This window comes from Erinaceus europaeus, chromosome 4 (assembly GCF_950295315.1).
Source record: "Erinaceus europaeus chromosome 4, mEriEur2.1, whole genome shotgun sequence".
NCBI lineage: Eukaryota > Metazoa > Chordata > Mammalia > Eulipotyphla > Erinaceidae > Erinaceus > Erinaceus europaeus.
This window is the reverse complement of record NC_080165.1, coordinates 32,349,637-32,372,915: the sequence shown is the minus strand read 5'-3', so window position 1 is coordinate 32,372,915 and position 23,279 is coordinate 32,349,637. Positions and strand designations below refer to the sequence as shown.

At 43.2% G+C, this 23,279-nt stretch overlaps 2 protein-coding genes and 1 long non-coding RNA gene across 4 annotated transcripts in view; 2 read left to right on the top strand and 1 right to left on the bottom strand.

The window, feature by feature from the left end:
* Positions 1 to 12,054, top strand: part of LOC103114578 (N-acetyllactosaminide beta-1,6-N-acetylglucosaminyl-transferase-like) — a 26,746-nt gene extending 14,692 nt beyond the window's left edge. The window contains exons 4-5 of one of the 2 annotated variants that reach the window (XM_060189175.1): positions 1,325 to 1,428; positions 11,746 to 12,054. In XM_060189175.1, the coding sequence (XP_060045158.1) occupies positions 1,325 to 1,386 (62 nt within the window). In that variant the 3' untranslated portion in view covers positions 1,387 to 1,428; positions 11,746 to 12,054. The remainder of the gene's footprint in view (positions 1 to 1,324; positions 1,429 to 11,745) is intronic. The other variant, XM_007524273.3, reaches the window with a different exon arrangement.
* On the bottom strand, positions 11,504 to 23,279 carry LOC132538027 (uncharacterized). The gene is made up of 3 exons (XR_009549438.1): positions 23,230 to 23,279; positions 11,827 to 11,906; positions 11,504 to 11,523 (listed from the first exon to the last, which is right to left on the bottom strand). It is a non-coding gene; the product is annotated as an uncharacterized LOC132538027 (long non-coding RNA).
* The window catches only part of GCNT2 (glucosaminyl (N-acetyl) transferase 2 (I blood group)), a 77,830-nt gene continuing 75,332 nt past the window's right edge, over positions 20,782 to 23,279 (top strand). The window contains exon 1 of the mRNA XM_060189174.1: positions 20,782 to 22,046. Coding sequence (XP_060045157.1) covers positions 21,128 to 22,046 — 919 coding nt within the window. The 5' untranslated portion in view covers positions 20,782 to 21,127. The remainder of the gene's footprint in view (positions 22,047 to 23,279) is intronic.

The window sequence follows — 23,279 nt, the reverse complement described above, 5'->3', positions numbered from 1 at the left end:
CTCAGCTCTGGCTTATGGTGGTACCGGGCATTGTACCTGGGACTTCGGAGCTTCAGGCATGAAAGTCTTTTTGCATAACCATTATGCTACCTACCCCTGCCCCATGATTATATATATTATCTCCACTTGCTCAGTTACAGGTTTTACAACTCGGCCTTCATGGAGTCTGCTGGTATGGGCTTTAGGTACAGTATCTGCAAACCTAGAATCATTCAGTGCTGACAGCAAATTGAATTTGAGTCACATTATGTTGCTGGTATTAAATATATATGGATGACAACAATAATAATAACAAGGGTAACAACAAGGGCAACAAAATGGGAAAAATGGCCTCTAGGAGCAGTGGATTCATAGTGCAGGCACTGAGCCCCAGCAATAAAAACCTGGAGGCAAAAAAAAAAAAAAGAAAAAAAGAAAGAAAAGAAAAAAAAAAGTAAATTTAGTTCTGCTTTCATGCAAATTTAGACTTTTGCTATGGTCCAAGTCACTGACAGTTTAGCAATAAACTAAGAACATCATCAGCTGCTTAAAAAAAAAAACTTTCTTGAATACAATTCAGTGAATTTGGGACTAAGTGCACAGTTGGGAAATTCTTAGCCCCAATAGGTTGTTAAAGATACTCATAACATCCTAACACTTCACCAGTGGTTGTTGCTTGTAGCAGGGAAAGGCACAGGTCTTCTAGAAGGGACAAGAATCAGTGCACTATATGAGCTGTTACATCTGGCTGTTGACAAATTGCCCATTTTCTAAGTTAGCAGGTTTATTTAAGTATAATTCAAAGATACCACAAAAATTAAGTCACAGCTCAGTATCACAAAAGCTGATCAGTTTCAATTATACACTTCAATGATCTTTAGCACATTTACATAGCCATGCAAACATTATCCCAATGCATTTAGATTTTTATCAGGGCCAGGTGGTGGCGCACCTGGTTGAGCACATATGTTGCAATGCTCGAGGACCCAGGTTCGAACCCATGGTCCCCACCTGCATGGGGAAAGCTCTGCAAGTGGTGATGCAGGGCTGCGGTGTGTCTGTCTCACCTTCTCTATTGCCCCCTTCCCTTTCTATTTCCCGCTGTCTCTATCCAATAAATAAGTAAAGATTAAGAGAAAAAAAAAGAGATTTCTATCACCAATTATCAAATGCCCCAGTGTAGACTCTTATACTCACCCCTGAAGTCAAATGCAGCAGCACCAGTACTTGGGGGTATTTGAGGAAGGATTTCTTTACCCTCAGGCAAAGGGAGAATGGGTGAGCAAAAATCTCTCAAATCCATTGCCCTTGGGAAAACAAATGCAAAGTGTTTTTTTTTTTTTAGGGCCAGAACATGAGGAGGAGCTTCAGGGTGGAGGAAAAGGAAGTCTGCTTCATCTTGTGTAATCAGAATCCTGGACCTCAGCTGCAGCCAGGGATGTGTTGCAGGTGGTTAATGTGTTAACTAATAATGGTCTAATGAACCTAGTTATGTTTTGCTATTAAGAAAGAAGGCATTAAGAAAACTGCAGGTACATGACTCTAACTGTAAAATGAACCTCACACCTATTTAAAGTTGCCTCCTGTGTCCACACCCAAACCGTGTGTGTGTGTGTGTGTGTGTGTGTGTGTGTGTGTGTGTGTGTGTGTAAAAATAATTTGCCCTCCTGAATGCCCCTTCCAATCTGCTACCCTTCCCTCCAGAATATGTACTGCTCATGAAGTCCATGGATGTTGAAGCATGAATCAGTACATCCTTTTTATAAATTACCACCACTGCTCTTTCTCTTTTTTAAAAAATATTTATTTATTTATTCCCTTTTGTTGCCCTTGCTGTTTTTTATTGTTGTAGTTATTATTGTTGTTATTGATGTCTTTGATGTTGGATAGGACAGAAATGGAGAGAGGAGGGGAAGACAGAGAGAGGGAGAGACAGATAGACACCTGCAGACCTGCTTCACCGCCTGTGAAGTGACTCCCCTGCAGGTGGGGAGCTGGGGGCTCGAACCAGGATTTTTAAGCCGGTCCTTGGCACTTTGGGCCACGTGTGCTTAACCCACTGCGCTACCGCCCGGCTCCCCCACTGCTCCCTCTTATGGAGGAACCCGTCTCCAGGAAGGACTCATTAGCTATAATCCTGGCTAGTGCTTCTGTGGTTTTTGTTCATTATATATTTCAAAAGAGTTGCCCTTGTCTATGTGTTCTCTGTGCTTCTGCACTTGCTTACTTAGAAACAGGAAGAACTTGATTAAATCCGCCACTATTTGCTGCTTCAAATACAAATTATTGTGTTAGTGAACCTGACAGACACAGGCCAGTGTCTGGTAGGGTTTCATTTGTTTTAATCGCAGCAGATTCATAAATGGGTTTCCCCAAATTAGGAGTGAAGTAAACTTCAAATTCCCCATAATTTTTACAATCCTAATGAACTCCCCCCTCTGGCCTTGTTGAAAAAAATCAGAATGTCTTTTATGAAGGGGACATCAATGTGTAAATCTTGTAGATTTTTCCATTCAATTATTGAGTCATGCACAATTATTTTTAGCTGTTCTTACAACTTTGCTGGTGTCAGCCCTGCTCTGCAGGACCTTAGACTCTCCAGAGGTCTCATGAATCAGGGAAATGCTGGGCTGCAGTGGGGTTAAGACTTGCCCTGCTTTCCAGCTTTGAAACCACAAAAGGGAAGTTTAGGACAGAAAAGAACTGTGATCAAGGGCAAGACAGGATTGGAAGTGACGTTAACGCAGTGATAAGGTGCTATGGAAGCCTGGAAATGTTCTGTAGGGTCTGAGCACAACTAGAATGATCTCCACTACAGTGTGTGGTGTGTTTTTAACTTGTGTTCACTGGAAAGGCAGCTTGTTATATTTGGTGCTGCTAGCTGAGCCTCCCATCTTGTCATGTGATAGTTTGTCTACATAGTGGTCTGACGTCATGGGGGCACCTGAGTTCCGGAGGAGGGGAGCACCTTGGCCAAACTCTTGTGTGAGGAGGCTTTTCCAATTTTGCAGGTGTCAAAGCACAATGTCAGTGTGAAACAGTTAAAAAACACTATTTTAATAAGCCAGTCCACATTGAAAACCACATTTTCAAAATTTCAGAAGCACCAAGTCCCCTTCTGGTTATAAAAACTAGGAAAGAGCTGAATTTGGTAACAAAGCCTTGAGTTTTATGATAGGACACAATTATTTTCTTTCTTTCTTTTTTTTTTTCTTTTATTTTGTTTTTAACCAGAACATTGTTCAGTTCTGGTGTATGGTGATACAAAGGTTGAACCTGAGGCCACAGAGCCTCAGATATGAAATGGAATCACTTTGTGCCATCAGGGCTATCTCTAGGGCTTTATGTATGCAAACGAATCCACTGCTCTCGACAACCATTTTTCCTTTTATTTGATTCCTTTCTTTTCTCCTCCTCCTCCTCTCCCTTCTCCTTATATTATTAGAAAGAACAAATAGAAATCGAGGGGCAGGAGGGAGATAGAGGGGAGAGAGAGAGACCTGTAGACTTGCTTCACCACTCTTGAAGCTCCCCCCATCCCCTGAGTGGTGGGGACTGGGCGGCTGAACCGGGATCCGCACACATTGTTACATGTGTTCAGTTGTGCGTCACTGCCCAGCCCCATGCATAAATGATTTCATTACTCCAGGGCAGACTATTTTATTCCAGAGAGAACCAGCACCAGAGCTTCCCTCCGATGGCATGAGATTCACATGCAATGTTAGGATTGAAACCTGGACTGAGTATATGGCAAGATACATGCTGTATAAGGTGACCTATCTTTTTTTTTTTTTTAATTTTATTTATTTTCCCTTTTGTTGCCCTTGTTGTCTTTTTATTGTTGCTGTAGTAGTTGTTGTTGTTACTGATGTCATTGTTGTTGGATAGGACAGAGAGAAATGGAGAGAGGAGGGGAAGACAGAGAGGGGGCGAGAAAGATAGACACCTGCAGACCTGCTTCACCGCCTGTGAAGCGACTCCCCTGCAGGTGGGGAGCCAGGGGCTCGAACTGGGATCCTTATATCAGTCCTTGGGCTTCGCACCACGTGTGCTTAACCTGCTGCGCTACCGCCCGACTCCCGGTGACCTATCTTCTAACCCCCACTCCCACTATCTTATCTATCTTCTTTCTTCCTATCTATCTATCTATCTATCTATCTATCTATCTATCTATCCATGCATGTTGAAAAATCCGTTTATATTGCTTATTTTCTTTCTTTCTTCCTCTCCCCCTTTTAAAACATATTTTATTGGGGGCCCAGCAGTAGCGCAGTGGGTTAAGTGCACATGGCACGAAGCACAGGGATCCTGCATAAGGATCCCAGTTCAAATTGATGGCTCCCCACCTGCAGGGGGGAGGGTCTCTTCTCAAGCGGTGAAGCAGGTTGGCAGGTGTCTATTTTTCTCTCTCCTTCTCTGTCTTCCCCTCCTCTCTCGATTTCTCTTTGTCCCTATCCAACAGTAATAACAATGGCATCAAGCACAACAAAAATGGTGGAAAATGACCTCCAGGAGCAGTGTATTCATAGTGTAGACACCTAGCCCCATCGATAATCCTGGAGGCAAAATTTTATTTATTTATTTATTTATTAATGAGAGGGATAGAAAGAGAGAGAAAGAGAGAGAACCAGACATCTCTCTGGTACATGTGTTGCCAGGGATCAAACTCAGGACCTAATGCATGAGAGTCCAACACTTTATCCACTGCACCACCTCCCAGACCACTATATTGTTTATTTTCTTCTTCTTTCCTCCTCCTTCTCTTTCCCTTCCCTCTCTTTCTCCCTCTCCTTTCTTTTCTTTCTTTTTTTTTCAACATATCTGGGACATAACTCTCATTTCATTCATATATATATATGTATATATATATATATATATATATATATATATATATATATATATATATATATATATAAAAAGAGAGAGAGAGAGAGAGAGAGTCACAGTACTTCTCATGTGGTACCTGGGTTCAATCTGTACTACATGTATAGAAAAAAGCATGTACCCTTTCCAGTGATCTATCTCTCTGACTCTATTTATCTTTCTCTTTTAAAAAAAGATTTTATTGCAGCCTGGGAGATAGTGCTGTGTCTAAAGCCTTCAGTTTTTTCTCTCTCTTTTTGTTAGTGATTTAATATTGATTTACAAAATTATAATATAATAGGAGTAAAACTCTATACTGTTCCCACCACCATTATTCTGAATCTCCAATCCCTCCCTTGTAAGCTACAGCAGTTCTTCTAAGGTGGCAGATATGGGCTAACTATTATTTCTACAACTGCCTGTCTATATTTGCCCATTTTTTGATTATTAGTGGTTTAATGATTATTAACAAGATGGTGGGATAAGAGGGGTACATTTCCATACAATTCCCATCACCAGAGTTCACTATCCCATCCCCTCCACTGGAAGCTTTTCCATTCTTTATCTCTCTGGGGCTATGGGCCAAAATTCTTCATGGGATGCAGAAGGTAGAAGGTCTGGCTTCTGTAATTGCTTCTCCACTGAGCATGAATATTGGCAGATCAATCCATACCCACAGCCTGTTCCTATCTTTCCCTAGTGAGATAGGGCTCTGGTGGGGCAAGGTTCCAGGACATATTGGTGAGGTCATCTGTCCAGGGAAGTCAGGATGGCATCATGGTAGTACCTGCAACTTGGTGGCTGAAAAGCAGTAAGATATAAAGTGGTACAAATTATTTAATAATCAGGGGCCTTAAAGATAAGAATAGAGCAGATGGAACTAAGGTTCTTAGTGTGTGAAGAAGCTAGAAGGTCCATTTGAGTTATACTCCAAGTAACTCTAGTAATTTTTGCCTGAGCCCAATAGCTAACATGCAGGTGGGCTAAAAGTTGCCCATTTTTTTAAAAGGTCCCATCTTCTCTTCCTTTCCAAGTCACAAATATTCCTATTGCTATATCCAAATGTCCCTCTCATTTTCTTCTTCTCTCTTTGGGTCTTGATGGAGTTGGAGTTCAGAACCCTCTGGTCATCTTCTACTTGTCATTTCTCCCCTTCTGGGAGTATGGACCAAAGATCTCTATGGGATGCAGAAGGTGGAAGGTCTGGCTTCTGTAATTGCTTCTCTTCTGGACATGGACCTTGACAGTTCGATCCATACCCCTAGTCTGTCTCTCTCTTTCCCTAGTGGGGCCTATTGACCTGCTACACCTATTCCTACTTCCAATGTCCTTTCTTTCTTCCTTATCTCTCTCCAGGTTTTGATGGTATTAAAGTTCGGAGCTTCTGGTCATCTTCTCCTATTACTTCTCACCCACTGGGAGTATGGATCAAAATTATTTTGGGGGTGCAGAAGGTGGAAGTTCTTGCTTCTGAAATTGCTTCTCCACTAGATGTGGGTATTGGCTGCACTATGAGTAGGAAAGAGAAATTAAGAAAGGAGAAGGCGATAGGAAGAGAGAAAGAGAAACACCTGCAGACCTGCTTCACCACTCATGAATCTTCCCTCCTGCTGGTGGGGAGCAGGGTCTTGAACCTGTGTCCTTTCTCATGGTAAGGTGTGCATTTCAACCAGATGCACCACTGCTGACCCCTAGCATCTATCATTAAAATCCAGCCTTTCTGTCTCTCTGTGGGTGTGTTTTTGTATCCTGATGGATATGGGTTCTTTCTGGGCAAGCGTGGGGGTGCCTCTTCTTGGGCGCATACTCTCTGAGTTGGAGAGATTGCGACCGGAGCCAGCCTGGGCTGCTACTCACTCAGCGACATGAGAGAGATGACCCAGAGACAGAGCTGGTGGTGGTGAGGCGATTCAATTCTTTATTGATCAGATAGCCAAGGCTTTTAAGAGTCAGACCCGGAAGTGGCAAGTCGGAAATGGAAATGGCTTGACATAGTTTGGAAAGGGGCGGAGAAAGGCAAAAGGGGCTGGGAAAGGTAGGAACTTCCTTAGCAATTGTTGGGAGGGTTTTAGCTGGTAGGATTAATAATACCCTGCAGGCAGGGAGGGTTTTGAGGGTAGAAAGAAGAAAGATCAAAGGAATGGAATGGGTGGGGATCTTTCAGGCAAAACAATGATTATGTAGATAATAAGGGAGCAGGCCATAGTATCAGGAATACAAGGTGCTTTATGAGACAGGGAGTCTGATAAGACGAGGCAAACCTTGGGGGGTTGTGTCCTTCCTCACTCTACCTCTCAGTAGAGAGAAAGAGACTGACAGGATGGGTGTCCCCTCAAGTCAAGCCCTGCCATGCTCAACCACATCCTCACAGGTTTTCATTTACTCAGTAGATTGCAATCCATTGCTATTTTTCCTTACTTTCTTCTAAAATTATTCCAGACTTGAGTAGCAGGGTTCTTTGGCTGACTTTCCAGTTCTTTCATTCCTAGGGCTGTCCCAGATGTCTTGTGAGAAGTATACCTTTGTGAGCTTGGCTATCTCCTTCAGGAATGAAATGGCATTCAGAAACAAGATATGGGTGTTTGTGGGCGTTGCTGATTCTCCACCCTGCTAGGGTTCAGAGCTAGGACAAAATGTATATGTTTACACAGAATATCTGTATCCATGAACAACACAGACACACCCACATATGTTCTCAAACTCATACCGCAACTCACACTTGTCTCTGCCTGTACATTCACACCCATGCCCACCTATATTTTATATGTATATATTTGAAACCACAAGTTCACCCTGACATCTCCAATTCCACCCCAGTGTTACAGGATTTGTGCTCTCTATACTCCATCAGTGACAAAACTGGTTCTGAGAACCACAAATGTTATATCATTTCTTTTTTATTTTCTTTTCTCTTCTTTTTCTTCCTCTATCTCTCCCTCTTTTCTCTCTTTCCTTTTTATTTTTTAAATATTTATTCCCTTTTTTGTTGCCCTGTTGTTTTGTTATTATTGTAGTTATTGTTGTTGTTATTGATCGTCGTTGGATAGGACAGAGAGAAATGGAGAGAGGACGGGAAGACAGAAAGGGGGAGAGAAAAATAAGACACCTGCAGACCTGCTTCACTGCATGTGAAGCGACTCCTCTGCAGGTGGGGAGTCGGGGTCTTGAACTGGGATTCTTACTCTAGTCTTTGCGCTTTGCGCCACATGCACTTAACCCGCTGTGCTACCACCCGACTCCCTCCTTTCTTTTTTCTACCCAAGCATTGCTCAGCTATGGCATATGGTGGTGTGAGGTACTGAACCTGAGATCTTGGAGCCTCAGACATGAGAATTTGTTTGCAAGGCTGGGGAGACAGTATAATGGTTATGCAAACAACTTTCATGCCTGAGGCTCTGATATCCCAAGTTCAATTCCCAACACTACCTATAAGCCAGAGCTGAGCAGTGCTCTGGTCTCTGTCTCTCTCAGTAATATATATATATATATATATATATATATATATACATATATATATATTACTTATTTATTTATTTATTTTTTAAAGAAAGAATTGTGTTTCGGGAGATGGTGCAGTCAATAAGGCATTAGACTCTCAAGCATGAAGTCCAGAGTTCAGTCCCTGGCAGCATGTATACCAGAGTGATGTCTGGTTCTTTTTCTCTCTCCTTTCTCAATAGTAAATAAATAAAATCTTGAAAAGAAAACAAAGAAAGAATCTGTTTGCATGGCAGCTGCATTAATGCTATCTCCCCACCTTCCATCAATTTCTCAGTCCCCTCAGGGCTTAGTTGAAGTGAGGACCTTTGAGACCATGTCACTTCACACCCGTTATAGCCTACACTCTAGGGAGAGAGAAGGAGCTCAGGATGAACTTTGAGACATCTATAATTTTTTTCCTGTGCTTTACTTGTCCATCTGTAAAATGAAGGCAGTTACTGTCCTATTTCATAGATTTATTGTGAGCACTGAAGGACAGTAATCATTGAGTATTGGACTGTAAAGGCCTAACTAGAAGCAGATGGGACACGACTAAATAAAGGTGTAGCGTCTGAAGGTATAAGCAAAGTGGAGAAAACTAGAGGAATCTTATAACACCTGAGAATAGAAGTACTGGTACAATGGCCATTTCTAGACTTGAGGAGCCAGAAGTTAAAAATTGTACATACTTTTTTTTTTTTTTTCCCACCAGGATTATCTCCAGGGCACAAGAAATCCACTACTTTCAAGGGAGGGGATTGGATATGGAGTTCTAGTGGTAGGAATTATATGCAATAGTACCCCTCTTATCCTATTGTCTTGTCAACACTTCCATTTTATAAATGAAAGAAAGAAAGAAAGAAAGAAAGAATGAAAGAAATCCACTGCTCCCAGTGGCCATTTTTTCCTTTTATTTAAAAAAAAAGTATAGACACAGATGTCAGGCTCAGGAAAAAAACTAGTATAGTCATGGGCTCTTTAGAATATAACTAAAATAGGCCTATTAGCTATCATCAAAACAGAGACCCCAATCTTCACCTGCAATATTCCAGCCTTTAGGCCCATGATTACTCAACAATTTGTTTGGCTTTATATGTTAACTCTTTTTTCAGCCACAAGTTTCCAGATGCCTCCATGATGCCAAGCGGACTTCCCTAGGTAGAGACCCCACCAATATGTCCTGGAGCCCTGCTTCCCTAGACCCTTGCCCCACTAGGGAAAGAGAGAGACAGGCTGGGAATATGGATCAACCTGTCAATACCCATGTTCAGCGGGGAAACAGTTACAGAAGCCAGACCTTTCACCTTCTGCACCCCATAATGACCCAGGGTCCATACTCCCAGAGGGTTAAAGAATAGGAAAGCTATCAGGGAAGGGTATGGGATACAGAGTTCTGGTGGTGGGAATTGTGTGGAGTTGTACCCCTCTTATCCTACAGTTTTGTCGGTTTCCTTTATATATATATAGTGTAGATAAGCCCTTCCGGAGCCAGACTCGGGGCTTCAGTCAAAGCAGGCAATGTACCCTACCTGTCCTATGTAACTAGCAAGTGATAAGTCTCAAGGAGTCAGGACTGGGACAGCCATCTAACACTGTCAAACCAACTGAGAGCCAGAACCCAGAGCATGGAGCCCAGAACATTCCAAGGATCAGTCTTCTTGCTAGGTGAAAGAGAGGAGGACTTGACAGACAGCAGGGAAGCCATCAACCTGAGTCAGCTCTGGGTAATCGGTCATCTTTGTAAGACTGGTAGCAGACTCTGATTTATCTCTTTCTCTGTCTCTCCTTTTACCAGAACACTGTTCAGTTCTGGTCTGTGGTGGGGTGGGGGATTGAACCTAGGACTTTAGAACTGCAGGCACAAGAGTCTCTTTGCATAACCATTATGCTATCTTCCCAGCCCTTGAATTCTTATAATGGTGCTGCTGTTTCCATCATCCCCTGGGCCCAGAGCCTTCCTTTACAAAGGGAAATAATGTGGATTGAAAACAATCCACATTATTTAATAATTATTTGTATAACTCTCTGAGCCCCATTTAGAAGATTTCCTTTGAGAAGGTTTCTGGAAGAAGATCATGCCACATTTCATTCATCCATCCCTTTTTGGTAGACATTGTATAACACAGAAAGCACACAGGGTGGGTAGCCCCATGGACCAGCTGCAGACTTAGCACGGCAAGGGTCCTGGCCAGCCGAGTCCTGGATCAGAGAGTAGGTCACCCGAGCACCCAGAAGCTATATTTATTCTCAGTGCTGACAGAGATGAGGTACATGAGGAATAATTTCTGCCTGGCTGGGAGTATGGATCGACCTGTCAATGCCCATGTTCAGTGGGGAAGCAATTACAGAAGCCAGACCTTCTTCCTTCTGCAACCCACAATGACCTTGGGTCCATACTCCCAGAGGGTTAAACAATAGGAAAGCTATCATGGGAGGGGATGGGATACGGAGTTCTGGTGGTGGGAATTGTGTGGAGTTGTATCCTTCTTATCCTATGGTTTTGTCAGTGTTTCCTTTTTATAAAAAAAAAAAAGTGGAAAAAATTTCTGCCTGGGGAACATTTAGTGACATGTGGAGTTATTTTTGGCTATCACAACTTGGGGGTTGGGGATGGGTATAAGGGTATTGTTGGCACCTTGCAGGTAGACGCCAGGGATACTGCTGAACACCCCAGAGTGCACAGAGCAATTGCATAACCAGGAATTCTCTGGCCCAAATGCCAATATCGTATGGCTGGTTATTGAGGTCTATGATGGGTGTGGCCACAGTGAACACTAAATTAACTGAGTAGATTTCTGCAATAATCTAGCCAGGTCGTAAATTCACCTATGCTTAGCTTCGGCACATACTCTCATTGGCCAGAGTTGCGTTGACCCACCTTTCCTCCAGCAGCAAAGGTGTGACTCTGGCTGGTTAGTTTCCATCTCAAGCATGCCAACCACCACCTTTACGTGGGCTGGTTTCACTCTATGACTCAAACCGATGGCATAAAATTACAATATGTTTTTATTGGGGATGAGGAGTCCATGTGATAACTCTAGAAGCATACAATTCAATTAGCAGTAAAAAAGAGGAGAGAGAAGTAAGAACCACTGGCTTGGAAGATTTGGTGGTGGCTGCAGCCTGATGTCGAAAGGACAGAGGGCCACTTCTCCTGGGCAAGGGTCCTTGAAAGTTTGTGTTGAAGAGGTATTCAGGGTCCTGGGAAGAGTCCAGAAGCCATCTCAGCATTAGTCTCATCATATGCTATCAGGACCATGTGTGACTGGGCTTCACTGGTCGTCATTTTTTTAAAAATATTTTTACTTTATTAAATTAAAAACCAGAGGGCTCTGTGCCCCTGAGTTCAGTCCCTGGCATCTCGTATGCCAGGGTGGTGCCGTGGTTTTCCTCACTTCTCTCCTTTCTGGCAAATAAATACAGGGGCCCGGGCTGTGGTGCATCCGTTTAAGCGCACATAGTATCGAAATGCAAGGATCCAGATTGGAGCCCGAGTTTTCCCACCTGCAAGGGTCTGGACACTTGAAAAAAGGCTGCCAGGAGCAGTGGATTCCTAGTCCAGGCACAGAGCCCCAGCAATAACCCTGGAGGCAAAAAAATAAATACATAAGTCTTTTACTAAGAAATGTTCATTGACTTCTTATTTTGGGTAATTTGCTTTTCAGTTGTGACATTACCCACCCACCTCCACTCCCATTTCAGATTCTTCATATTTATAATTGTTGCATTTACAAAACCAGAAGATTGCTGTCACTTTCTGCGCATATGTTGATATTTGCCTGTTTGACTCTTGGATTATTGTCTTTTGCAAGTATTTGCTTAGTGTCTTCCGTATGCAGAATGGGTTACCATGGTGCCTTTGCTACTTCAGCTGACACTGTGGTGATACAGCCTTATGGGGTCACCTTCTGAGCTTGCCACCTGGATGTTTAAAAATCAATATATTAAACGTCCTCTCCCTTTCTGAGATGGGAGTCTGAAATAAAGTGTTGGGCTTGTGACATAGACAACAGTGTCTGTTGCTAATTAGATGAATGGTATACAGGTAAAATGATTGGGTCCCAGGAGAAGGTAATTTCCCCCAGTGAACCCTACTGGAGGACTCTCCAGTTATGAGAGAATTGTTGTTTTGGTTTAAGATGTGCTTTGGAAAGTCTTGTTCTTCTCTTTAGTATTATGATCATCATCATCATCTTAAAAAAAAAAAAAGCAAAAAGAAAACAGACTCTAGTTCTAATCCATCCAAAACAGATCTACTTAATTGACTGCCCAGAGTAAACAGGTTGTCACCTTCTCTACTTTCTCATGAAAGGGAAACAAAAACAAAAACAAAAACAAAAACCTGGTCCCTATATTTTATAATAAGAACAAACACTGAAGGTCTGGCAAGATAAGTCAACAGGGATTGCACCTGCTTTGCCATGCATGCAACCTAGCTTTCAGTCCCCCAGAGCACCACAGCACTGGGGAAGTTCTAATGAGGTGATCTCTCTCTCTTCTTTCTATCTGAAAAATTCAGCTGGAGTGTGAAGCCCAGGTGATGACAAAAACCAACATTTATCTATTTCAATAACAAAAGCAAACCACACAGAAATGATCTTCCAAAGAAAGCTATGAGTGTAAGGGGAGTTGGGCCATAGCGGCCGGCTCCCCACCTGCAGCGGGGTCACTTCACAGGTGGTGAAGCAGGTCTGCAGGTGTCTATCTTTCTCTCCCCCTCTGTCTTCCCCTCCTCTCTCTGTTTCTCTCTGCCCTATCCAACAACGATGACATCAATAACAACAACAATAATAACTACAACAATAAAACAAGGGCAACAAAAGGAAATAAATAAGTAAATATAAAAAAATTTTTTAAAAAAGAAAGCTGCAGGTGAGCCCAAGAATTGACACCACCACTCACTGTTTCTGCTGTTACTAACAGCCTCTCAGTGCTGCTTAGGGAAACCATTCAACCAGTGCCCTCCGTCCCTGCTGGTATTTGGCATTCTAAACCTGGAGTCTCTGTTCAAGTTGGTGTTGTTTCAGTTCCTTTGCCAATGAAGGATAGCAACTAAGCTGAGAGTGGGGGGGATAAACAAGTTCCAGAACAGTAATGACAGTTTGCATTCATACTTGCAATTAAACAAAGAAAGGAGGCTTGAGGGCATGAGGGCAGAGTTCAGGGATGGTGCCTTATGTATGGAGCAAATGAAAACATTGCATCTGTCAACATCTAATTGTTCTGGATCAGCAAAAGCTTTGACCCCGTCAAGATGGCTGAGGCCTCTAGACTTCACCTTCAAACTCTGACCCCCACTTGGAGATTGTGGATTGCTGACTTGAAAGTTTTTCTGGCTTGTTTTTGCCCAAGGTTAACCCTGGGGCTCTGTGCCTGCACTACAAATTCACTCCTTCTGGTGACCATCTTTTTTGTTGCTGCTGTTGTTGTCGGATAGGACAGAGAGAAATTGAGAGAGACTGGTAGACAGAGAGGAAGAGAGAAACTTAGACACCTGCAGACCTGCTTCACCGCTTGTGAAGTGACTCCGGGGCTGGAATCGGGATCCTTTTGCCAGTCCTGACACTTTGCACTATGTGCACTTAACCCGATGCCCTACCGCACGCTCCCGACTTGAAAGTTTTTATCTGCTGCCATGCCAGGTAAGTTCTTGATTCACAGCTCTTGAAAGGTATTTCTCCCTGTTGGGTTTAATGCTTGTATTCATATTTTGGCTATTTTTTCCACCTAGAATACTTTCTCTGAGGCCCTAGTGTCTAGACCAGAGTGTCCAGATGTCTTTTCTGGCCATTCACCTCAGAGAATACTCCATTCTCTGAAATCTTAGAGAAGTTAGTGATCCTTCAAGTTTGGAATGGACAGGTAGCCTCCCCATCTTGTTGGTTATGATGTCTGTGTAGTTCTGTTTATTTAGCAATGCTGGTACCTCGTGTATGCATGATTTTTTTTTTCTTTTTCCTCCTCCAGGGTTATTGCTGGGCTCGGTGCCTGCACCATGAATCCACCACTCCTGGAGGCCATTTTTTCCCCCTTTTGTTGCCCTTGTTGTAGCTTCGTTGTGGTTATTATTATTGCCCTTGTTGATGCAATTTGTTGTTGGATAGGACAGAGAGAAATGGAGAGAGGAAGGGAAGACAGAGAAGGGGAGAGAAAGACACCTGCAGACCTGCTTCACCGCCTGCGAAGCGACTCCCCTGCAGGTGGGGAGCCGGGGGCTCGAACCGGGATCCTTATGCCGGTCCCTGCGCTTTGCGCCACATGCGCTTAACCCACTGCGCCACCGCCCGACCCCCTACATGCGTGATTTTTTTTACGGCTCCAGGACATACATATGCTATGGCACTCCCATACAGAGGTGGGACTCGAACCTGGGCTGTGTGTATGACAAGGTATATTCCTTACCTGGTGAGCTATCTCTTTGACCTCAGTTAAATTTTGAATCCTAAAAAAGACATAACCTCCTGTAGGATGGGATCAATGCTTCATCCTTCTAGACTCCCTCACTGACACTTAGTAGATTTGCTGTAGACACTGAATCACAGCTTTTTAAATTTTTAGTTGGGAAGAACTGTTGGAGAAACTAAATTCCTCAAGTAAATGTCAAGATCTAATTAGCTTTACTAGCTGCTCATGAACCAAGACAGCTTCTCATCTAGCAAATAGAAAGACTTTGGGGATCCTTGTATATATATTTCTAGTGGAAAATACTTTTTTTAAAAACTGATTTAATAATGATCGACAGAATGGTAGAATAAGAGGGGTACAATTCCACACATATTCCCACCACGAGAGTTCCGTACCCTGCCCCCTCCATTGGAAGATCTCCTATTCTTTATCTTTCTGGGAGTATGGACTGAGGATCACTACAGGGTGCAGAAGGTGGAAGGTCTGGCTTCTGTAATTGCTTCTCTGGAAATGTAAGAAAAGGAAGAGCGACCTGTTGAATGGTCACTTTCTCATGATACTTTGGGATGGGGAGGTTATCAGGTAGAGTGACCTAAAGTTCATAATAATGGAAAATTTCACTGTACTACAGATTACCTTGCTCCCATTGACTGGTAAATTCCAGGCTGCATTAGCGTTCCCAGGAACAGGAGTTACAATTGCAGTTGATTAAATTTCACTTTGGTGATGTGAGCTTGGTACAAGTGACTCCATATTAGGCTTATTGTCTTATTACTAGGACTCATCTTTTAAAAGATGAATAAGGCCCAAGCTCTCATACTCAGTCTAAATTAGAGAAGTGACTGCCACCCAGGCCCTGGTTTGAGCACTGAGCACCAACACCTTGGAGATCATTTGTAATGCCTGACACAGGAGAAAACATCTTGCATGATTTCCTCAGGAGATTTGATTGCAACTTGTGCTTTTTAAAAATGTGGCCTGGTCTATCTGGTCAATCTTTTCTTAAAAAAAAAAAAATTTGTGTACCTATTAATGAGAGAGAGAGGATTATAGCATAACTTTGCCAGGGATCAAGCATGGAACCCCTCTCTCACAGGTCCTGCACTGTAATGTTGAGTCACATTTGGATCAGTAGTTGCTCAGTCTGATCAAAATAAAATAAAAGACTCCAGTTCTGGTTAAGGGGTGGGGAGGGGAAGCAGAACCAAGGCGGTAGTGAACTTATTAGGTGCTCACATTACAGTGTGCAAGGACCCAGGTTCAAACCCCCAGCCACCACCTGCAGTGGGGAAAGCTTCATGAGTGGTGAAATAGGGCTGCAGGGGTTTCTCTGTCTCTCTCACTTTCTACCTCTTCCTCTCTTCGCAAATTTTCTGTCTCGACTGGGAGTATGGCTCAACCTGCCAATACCCATGTCCAGTGGAGAAATAATTACAGAAGCCAGAACTCCTACCTTTTGCACCTCCAAAATTATTTTGATCCATACTCCCAGTGAGGGAGAAGTGATAGAAGGAAGAGCATAAGAGAGTTCTGAACTCTGGCTCCATCAGGACTCAGAGAGAGAGGAGGAAGAGAGGAAGGACATTTGGATGTGGTAATAGTGTCATGAATGGCTTGGAGGGGAAGAGAGGACTTGACTCTCTTAACCCCCTGGGAGAAAAAGGGGGCAATGATATACAAATGTAGACAGATAGTTGTAGAGCTAATAGTTAAACCTTGTCTGCAACCTTAGGAGAACTGCAGTGGCTTGCAATGGGAGGGATTAGGGACTCAGAACTCTGGTAGTGGGAACAGTGTGGAATTTTGTTGACATAATTTTGTAAATCAATATAAAAATCACTAATAAAATTTAAAAAAACCACAACTTAATTCTCTCTGTCTCTATCCAAAAGAGAAAGCGAGAGAATAGCAGGAAGGCAATAAACATTTATCTACATTATGTAAGAAAAAAAATAATTCTAGACTTTCCACTAATTTACTGATTTCTAATTCATTAGTTCCTTAGTGACCATGGGACTTTCAACTCTTCTTCTAGTGCTATTTATTTTAGAAAAAAAAATGATCTGGGGAGTCGGGCAGTAGAGCACTGGGTTGAGTGCACATGGCGCCAAGCGCAAGGATCGGCGTGGGGATCCCGGTTTGGGCCCCAGCTCCCCACCTGCAGGGAAGTCACTTCACAGGTGGTGAGACAGGTGTCTGTTTTTCTCTCCTCCTCTCTGTCTTCCCCTCCTCTCTTCATTTCTCTCTGTCCTATCCAACGACGATGACAATGGCAATGATAACTATAGCAATAAAAAACAAGGGCAACAAAAGGGAAAATTTTAAAAAATCTGTGTTCTTTGAATACCTATAGGACTTTGCTGCCTGTGGGTCTGGAAGACGTTTTCAGGAAACACTGATAATGAGTCCTGCAAATCAGCTCATGTACCTCTATAATTGCGCCTTCTCTGATGTAGGTGCAGCTCAGGTTCAACGACAGTTTGAGCCCAGCCCTGCTGCGCTGGAGGGGGCTGTGGTGCTGTGCTGTCTTTTCCTCTGCCTCTATATATCTGAAAAAGTCAACCCAGAATAATGAAATTGAGAGAAAGAGAGAAAAGAATGTGGGCAGGCAGCTTCCCTTTACATCTTTTTATTTTGTATGAATCATGTGTGTTTTGTACAGCTCTGCTATACATCTTGCTTGTTTATTCACATTCACACTGAGTTTGCATTAGTGTGTACACGACCCCAGGTCAAATTGCCTCATGCACAGTATGCCTTGGGGCTGACCCACATTTCTCACCAACATTCATATTCTTGCCCCTACCCCCTTACCTGGAGTCTTTGCCACAGGATCAACTCTGAATTTCTCTTGTACAATTTTCCTCCTGGTGTGGCATATCCTGGCATGGGGACACTCATTCTTCTGTAGGTCCTGCTACCAAGCAGGTGCTACCCCAAGTCTCTCCCCCCAACCCCCAGTCTCACTGGAGAGCCAGCTGGATGGGCAGAGGAGGTTATTCTTCTCTCTCTCTGCTTAGCTTTGTTTCATTGAGATTCTGAGTCCCCATCATTTTAAAAAAGAATTCTATCTTCATTTTGTAGCTTCATAGTAAAATTCTCAAGCAATGTAAGAAAAAAAATTCTGAATGGAACAAGATTTCCTGGTAGCCTCTGGGCACTGTAAACTAGTCTAGCCTGATTAATTGGCTAGTTTGGGAGCTTGCTTCCAATTGTCCTCAAAATTGCTTCCTAAGTGAGCAATAAGACATGGTTGCTAGGCCTTGAGGCCATCCATGTCCTTACCTGCAGGAAAAGGCTTTGTTTCAGCAGCAACAAAATAGTGTGTGTGTAGCCTACAATTCCTCTCCTGAGGATATATCCTAAGGAACCCAACACAACCATCCAAAAAGATCTGTGTACACATATGTTCTTAGCTGCACAATTTGTAATAGCCAAAGCCTGGAAGCAACCCAGGTGTCCAACGACAGATGAGTGGCTGAGCAAGTTGTGGTATATATACACAATGGAATACTACTCAGCTATAAAAAAAAATGTCGACTTCACCATTTTCAGCCGATCTTGGATGGTCCTTGAAAAATTTATGTTAAGTGAAATAAATCAGAAACAGAAGGAAGATGAATATGGGATTGCCGGGCTAGCTTCACGGGCGGGAGACAGACGACCAGAGACTCATGGCTGAGTTGTATGCAGTATCTCTTTATTCATGTGGAACGCAGCACAGTCTAAGCCATCTATCTAAACTATCTATAATCACAATACTGTCCTTATATATATATACTCGCCAAGTAGGGTGGAAACAGGATGTGACGTAGAGAGGGTGGAGTGAAAAGTGACTGGTGCAAATCAGGGTGTACTATGAGAGGGGGCAGAGCAAAAAGACATCATGAACCAGTGGGGATTAAACCAATGCACTGGAGGCAGGACAGTGCTTAGTTAACAGTGGTTTATGTAAATAGAGTACAGTGTTGAGCAGGGGGGATTAAACCAATGAAACAAAAGGGGTCTTAGAAGCATACCAACATGGGATGATCTCATTCTCAGGCAGAAGTTGAAAAACAAGATCAAAAGAGAAAACACAAGTAGAACCTGAACTGGAATTGGTGTATTGCACCAAAATAAAAGACTCTGGGGTGGGGGGCGGAGGGAGGGAGAATATAGGTCCACAAAGCATGACAGAGGACATAGTGGGTTATATGGAAAACTGAGAAATGTTATGCATGTACAAACTACTGTATTTACTGTCGAATGTAAAACATTAGTTCCCCAATAAAGAAATAAAAAAAAAATAGTATGTGTTTGTAGGATATATTCTGGAACAACAGTCCTAGAGACTTTCTTTATTGCAACAAATACTTCTTTTTTCTTAAATAAAGTTCTCCCATAGGGATTTCTTTTTTTTCATATTTCAGTATAAAAGCACCAACTTTGAAATTGGAAACCTCAGAGCTGGATCTACTATTTTATTCTACATTCTTGTTAGTGACTTAGTAATGGTTTACAGGATTATAAGATCCTCAGAGCTGGATCTACTATTTTATTCTACATTCTTGTTAGTGACTTAGTAATGGTTTACAAGATGATAAGATCACAGGGATATCGTTCCACACTGCACCCACCACCACAGTTCTGTGTTCTTCCTGCCCTTCCCCCGGCCCACCCTGTAAGGATAGTTTAACAGAATCTTAGGAATGGTTTGGCTACTCTTTTCAAATTCATGTCTTCCAGTTCCTTATATTACACATATGAACAAAACCATCCATTAGTTGTCTTTCAGAGAAGTGCATATTATTTGATAACAGAAGCAAACCATAGCAATGGCAGTCCTTGAGCACAAAAAACTGAAGGAGAGAAATCCTTGACTTCTCCTCTTCTCCTCTTTCCGCATTTTCGTTCACTGCATAACTAGAAAGTGGAAGGAAGCACAATTCTTATTTTTAATGTCAGAACATGGTGTGGGGAGTTGACTTCAGGACCAAAGGATGAAGAGGGAATAAAAAAAGACAACTCTACTTTCAACACGCAAGGCTGTCTGAACAGTGGATAAGAATACAGAAGACTGAAAGTTCCCAGTTTGACTAGTGTCTGCATTTCTTTCTTTCTTTTTTTAAATTTTTTAATGTTTATTTATTTTCCCTTTTGTTGCCATTGTTGTTTTTTATTATCGTTGTAATTGACGTCGTCGCTGTTAGGACAGAGAGAAATGGAGAGAGGAGGGGAAGACAGAGAGGGAGCGAGAAAGACAGATACCTGCAGACCTGCTTCACTGCCTGTGAAGTGACTCCCCTGCAGGTGGGGAGCCGGGGGCTCGAACCGGGATACGTGTGCTTTCCACCATGTGCGCTTAACCCGCTGCGCCACTGCCCGGCTCCCCGGATAAATCCTAAGGAGGGAATGGGAAGGTATTTACTACAGTCAGGTGCTTTCAGATCACCTTAATTAAAAGACATGGATCTCTATGAAAAGTAGCTGGTGGAAAAGTGAGACGTTCAAGGTGAGAGTTTATGAGCATAACTTACCTGAGTTCTATAATTCTCAGGTACCTCTCATCCTGATAATGTTATTTATGACTAGGATTCAGGTTCTCTCCAGGGAATACTTAGAGTATATCTAAATTGAGAGCTCCCCTGGATTTGCTCCTCCGATTATGGCATTATAGAACATTCTATGATGTTTGCTAAAGTGGATGCCATATGTGGAGAGGGCTGTGATCTAACTGCTCTGGTCTAGGGGACAGGGCAGGGCAGGGCAGGGCAGGGCAGGAAGTTGTGCCATGGGACTAGGATAAAGGAAGCTTTCTTCTATTTCAGATCTTTCCCTTCATATTGTTTTTCTCATGAAAGCAGCACATGGAGATTGGACTGGCAAGCTCCCCTGTGGGTGAAGGAGTAGGGGTGGCTTCACATCCATAAGCAACAATGGGGTGAGGGATGAGGCTTGAGGCTGTGAGTGGGCAGCAGGAAACATACCCTGACTGAACACATCCTTCAACTCAGCTCTCATGACATTCGTTCTCTGCATGGCAATAACAAGGGGGACAAACAAAAACATGGGAAACGAAAAGAAAAGCTATCTGAGAAACTCGATCTGCAGGGAAGGAGTTTTCAAGAAACAGTCAGCCATGTGAGGGAGAGGGAGGGAGGCTGGGCTCCAGCAGTCTGCTCCTGGGATTTAGACAAAGGCAGTCTGAGCCCAGATTGCAGGCGGGATCTCACTAATAGCAGCATGGGGAGAGAACACCGCTGGACTCCCAGGATGAATAGGAGTCAAGTCACAGCCTTGCTGTCCCGGTAGGAAGCACTGGAGTATGTACCAAAATAAGAACTCGCAGCATAAAAGCAAGTTTAGGGAAAGACGTGCAGGTCTTGAAGGTCTTTGAAATCTCCTTCTTCTGTGAGGCATGCCTGCATCCATGCGGTGCCTCTTTATAATTTCTATCTCTTGTGTGGTCATTTTCATCGTGTTCTATGTGTTCGCATTTGGGAGAGAGCGAAGCTTCCAGAGGCTAAATAGCTCAGACACTTTGATCCTGACTCAAGTGTGCACATCGTTTATTGAAGGCAAGACTCCTCTGCTGTGGAGAAACAAGCTCATGATTCACGAGAAGTCTTCCTGCAAGAAGTATCTGGCCCAGAGCCACTATATCACAGCTCCCTTATCTAAAGAAGAAGCTGAGTTCCCTTTGGCATATGCAATGGTTATCCATCACAATTTCGATACCTTTGCCAGGCTCTTCAGGGCGATCTACATGCCCCAGAACGTGTACTGTGTTCATGTGGATGAGAAGGCGACAGCTGAACTCAAAGAGGCCGTGGGAAGGATGCTGAGGTGCTTCCCCAACGCCTTTCTGGCTTCAAAGACAGAACCCGTGGTCTATGGGGGAATTTCCCGGCTGCAGGCTGACCTGAACTGCATCCGAGACCTGGTGGCCTCTGAGGTGCCCTGGAGGTATGTCCTCAACACCTGTGGGCAGGACTTCCCCCTGAAGACCAATAAGGAGATAATCCAGTACCTGAAAGGACTTAAAGGGAGAAACATCACCCCGGGGGTGCTACCTCCTGCTCATGTTGTCGGAAGGACAAAATACGTTCACCGGGAGCATTTGGGCAAAGAGCTGTCCTATGTGATAAGGACCACAGCGCTGAAGTCACCGCCGCCCCATAATCTCACTATCTACTTTGGCTCTGCCTATGTGGCCTTGTCCAGGGAGTTCACTGACTTTGTCCTCCGCGATCCACGGGCTGTTGATTTGCTCCAATGGTCCAAAGACACCTTCAGTCCTGATGAACACTTCTGGGTGACACTTAACCGGATCCCAGGTATGTGAAGTCCGTAGTTACTGTGCCATGCTGGAAGGGGTTTCTTGAGAATCGATTCATTTTCATTGGAATTAGAAGATGGGAGTTGGGGGCACTTGTTAGAGCACACACATTATCAAGCACAAGGTCCAAGTTCAGACCCCCAGTCCCCACCTGCAGAGGGAGAACTTCACAAGCCATGTAGCAGTGTTACAGTTTCTCACCGTCTGCTTTTATCTCTCTCCTACCCCCATCAAAACAGAAAGATGAAAGAGAGAAATGAGAGAGAGGGAGGAAGAAAGAAACAAACAAAGAAAAAGAAAGAAAGGAAGGGATAGGAAAAAATGGTCAAGTGGATGGTGTAGCGATAACCCTGGAGGCTGGTGAAAAAAAAACAAAAGAATTAGAACACAGAATTGGTAGAATTGAAATGCATAGTCCTTCTTTTGATCATTTCTAAATAAACAGGGTCTCTGTGTGATGATATACCATTCGCTCAGTGATCATGATCTTTCACGACATCCTCTTATGAAAACTTGACAATGGTAGATATGATTGTTCCTAATCCACTCTGGTGTTCTTTTCTTTCTCCAAATGTATCTATTTGCTCTTGTCTTTGCCTGACCATGTTCTTGCTGCTCCAACTGTCACAGCTGCCCCGCAATCAGACATCCCCAGCTCTGAGCACTCAGCTGACCAGCGGCATCTCCTTCCAATTTTATCACCACCTGGTATAGTGATTTATATGCTGGGATTTCTCTTTGACTTCTTCTGCATTAGTCCAATAAATCTGGAATCATTCTTCTTCTTTTTTTTTTTTTTTATTTGTGAACGCAGTGGGTTCCGAGAGTGTAGGATTACAGGAAATATGTCCACTCAACACCTGGCACCACAGTCTTAGAAACAATTTGCTTGCTTCTGGGTTGTTTGCTTATTGATTGCAAATTCATGTATTACTTCTTTAGACTCCACATACGAGTGGGATTTCTTTCACCTTTCTTGTTATTGTGGTGTACTCAATGCTTAGAAGCTCTGTAAATGCTTAGTAGTATGCATAATCAGATGAATGAATAAGTGAGTGGATGAATAGTAAAGTGAGTGAATGAATGGTAAAGTGGGAGGTTTACTGAGCACCAAGGCTGCATCCATGGAACCCAGTGAGTTGAAAAGTATTTGCACTCGGGGACCTTAAGAGATAGCTCACCTGGCGTAATTTTTGCAGCGATAACTTGTGTGATCCAGGTTCAAGTCCCC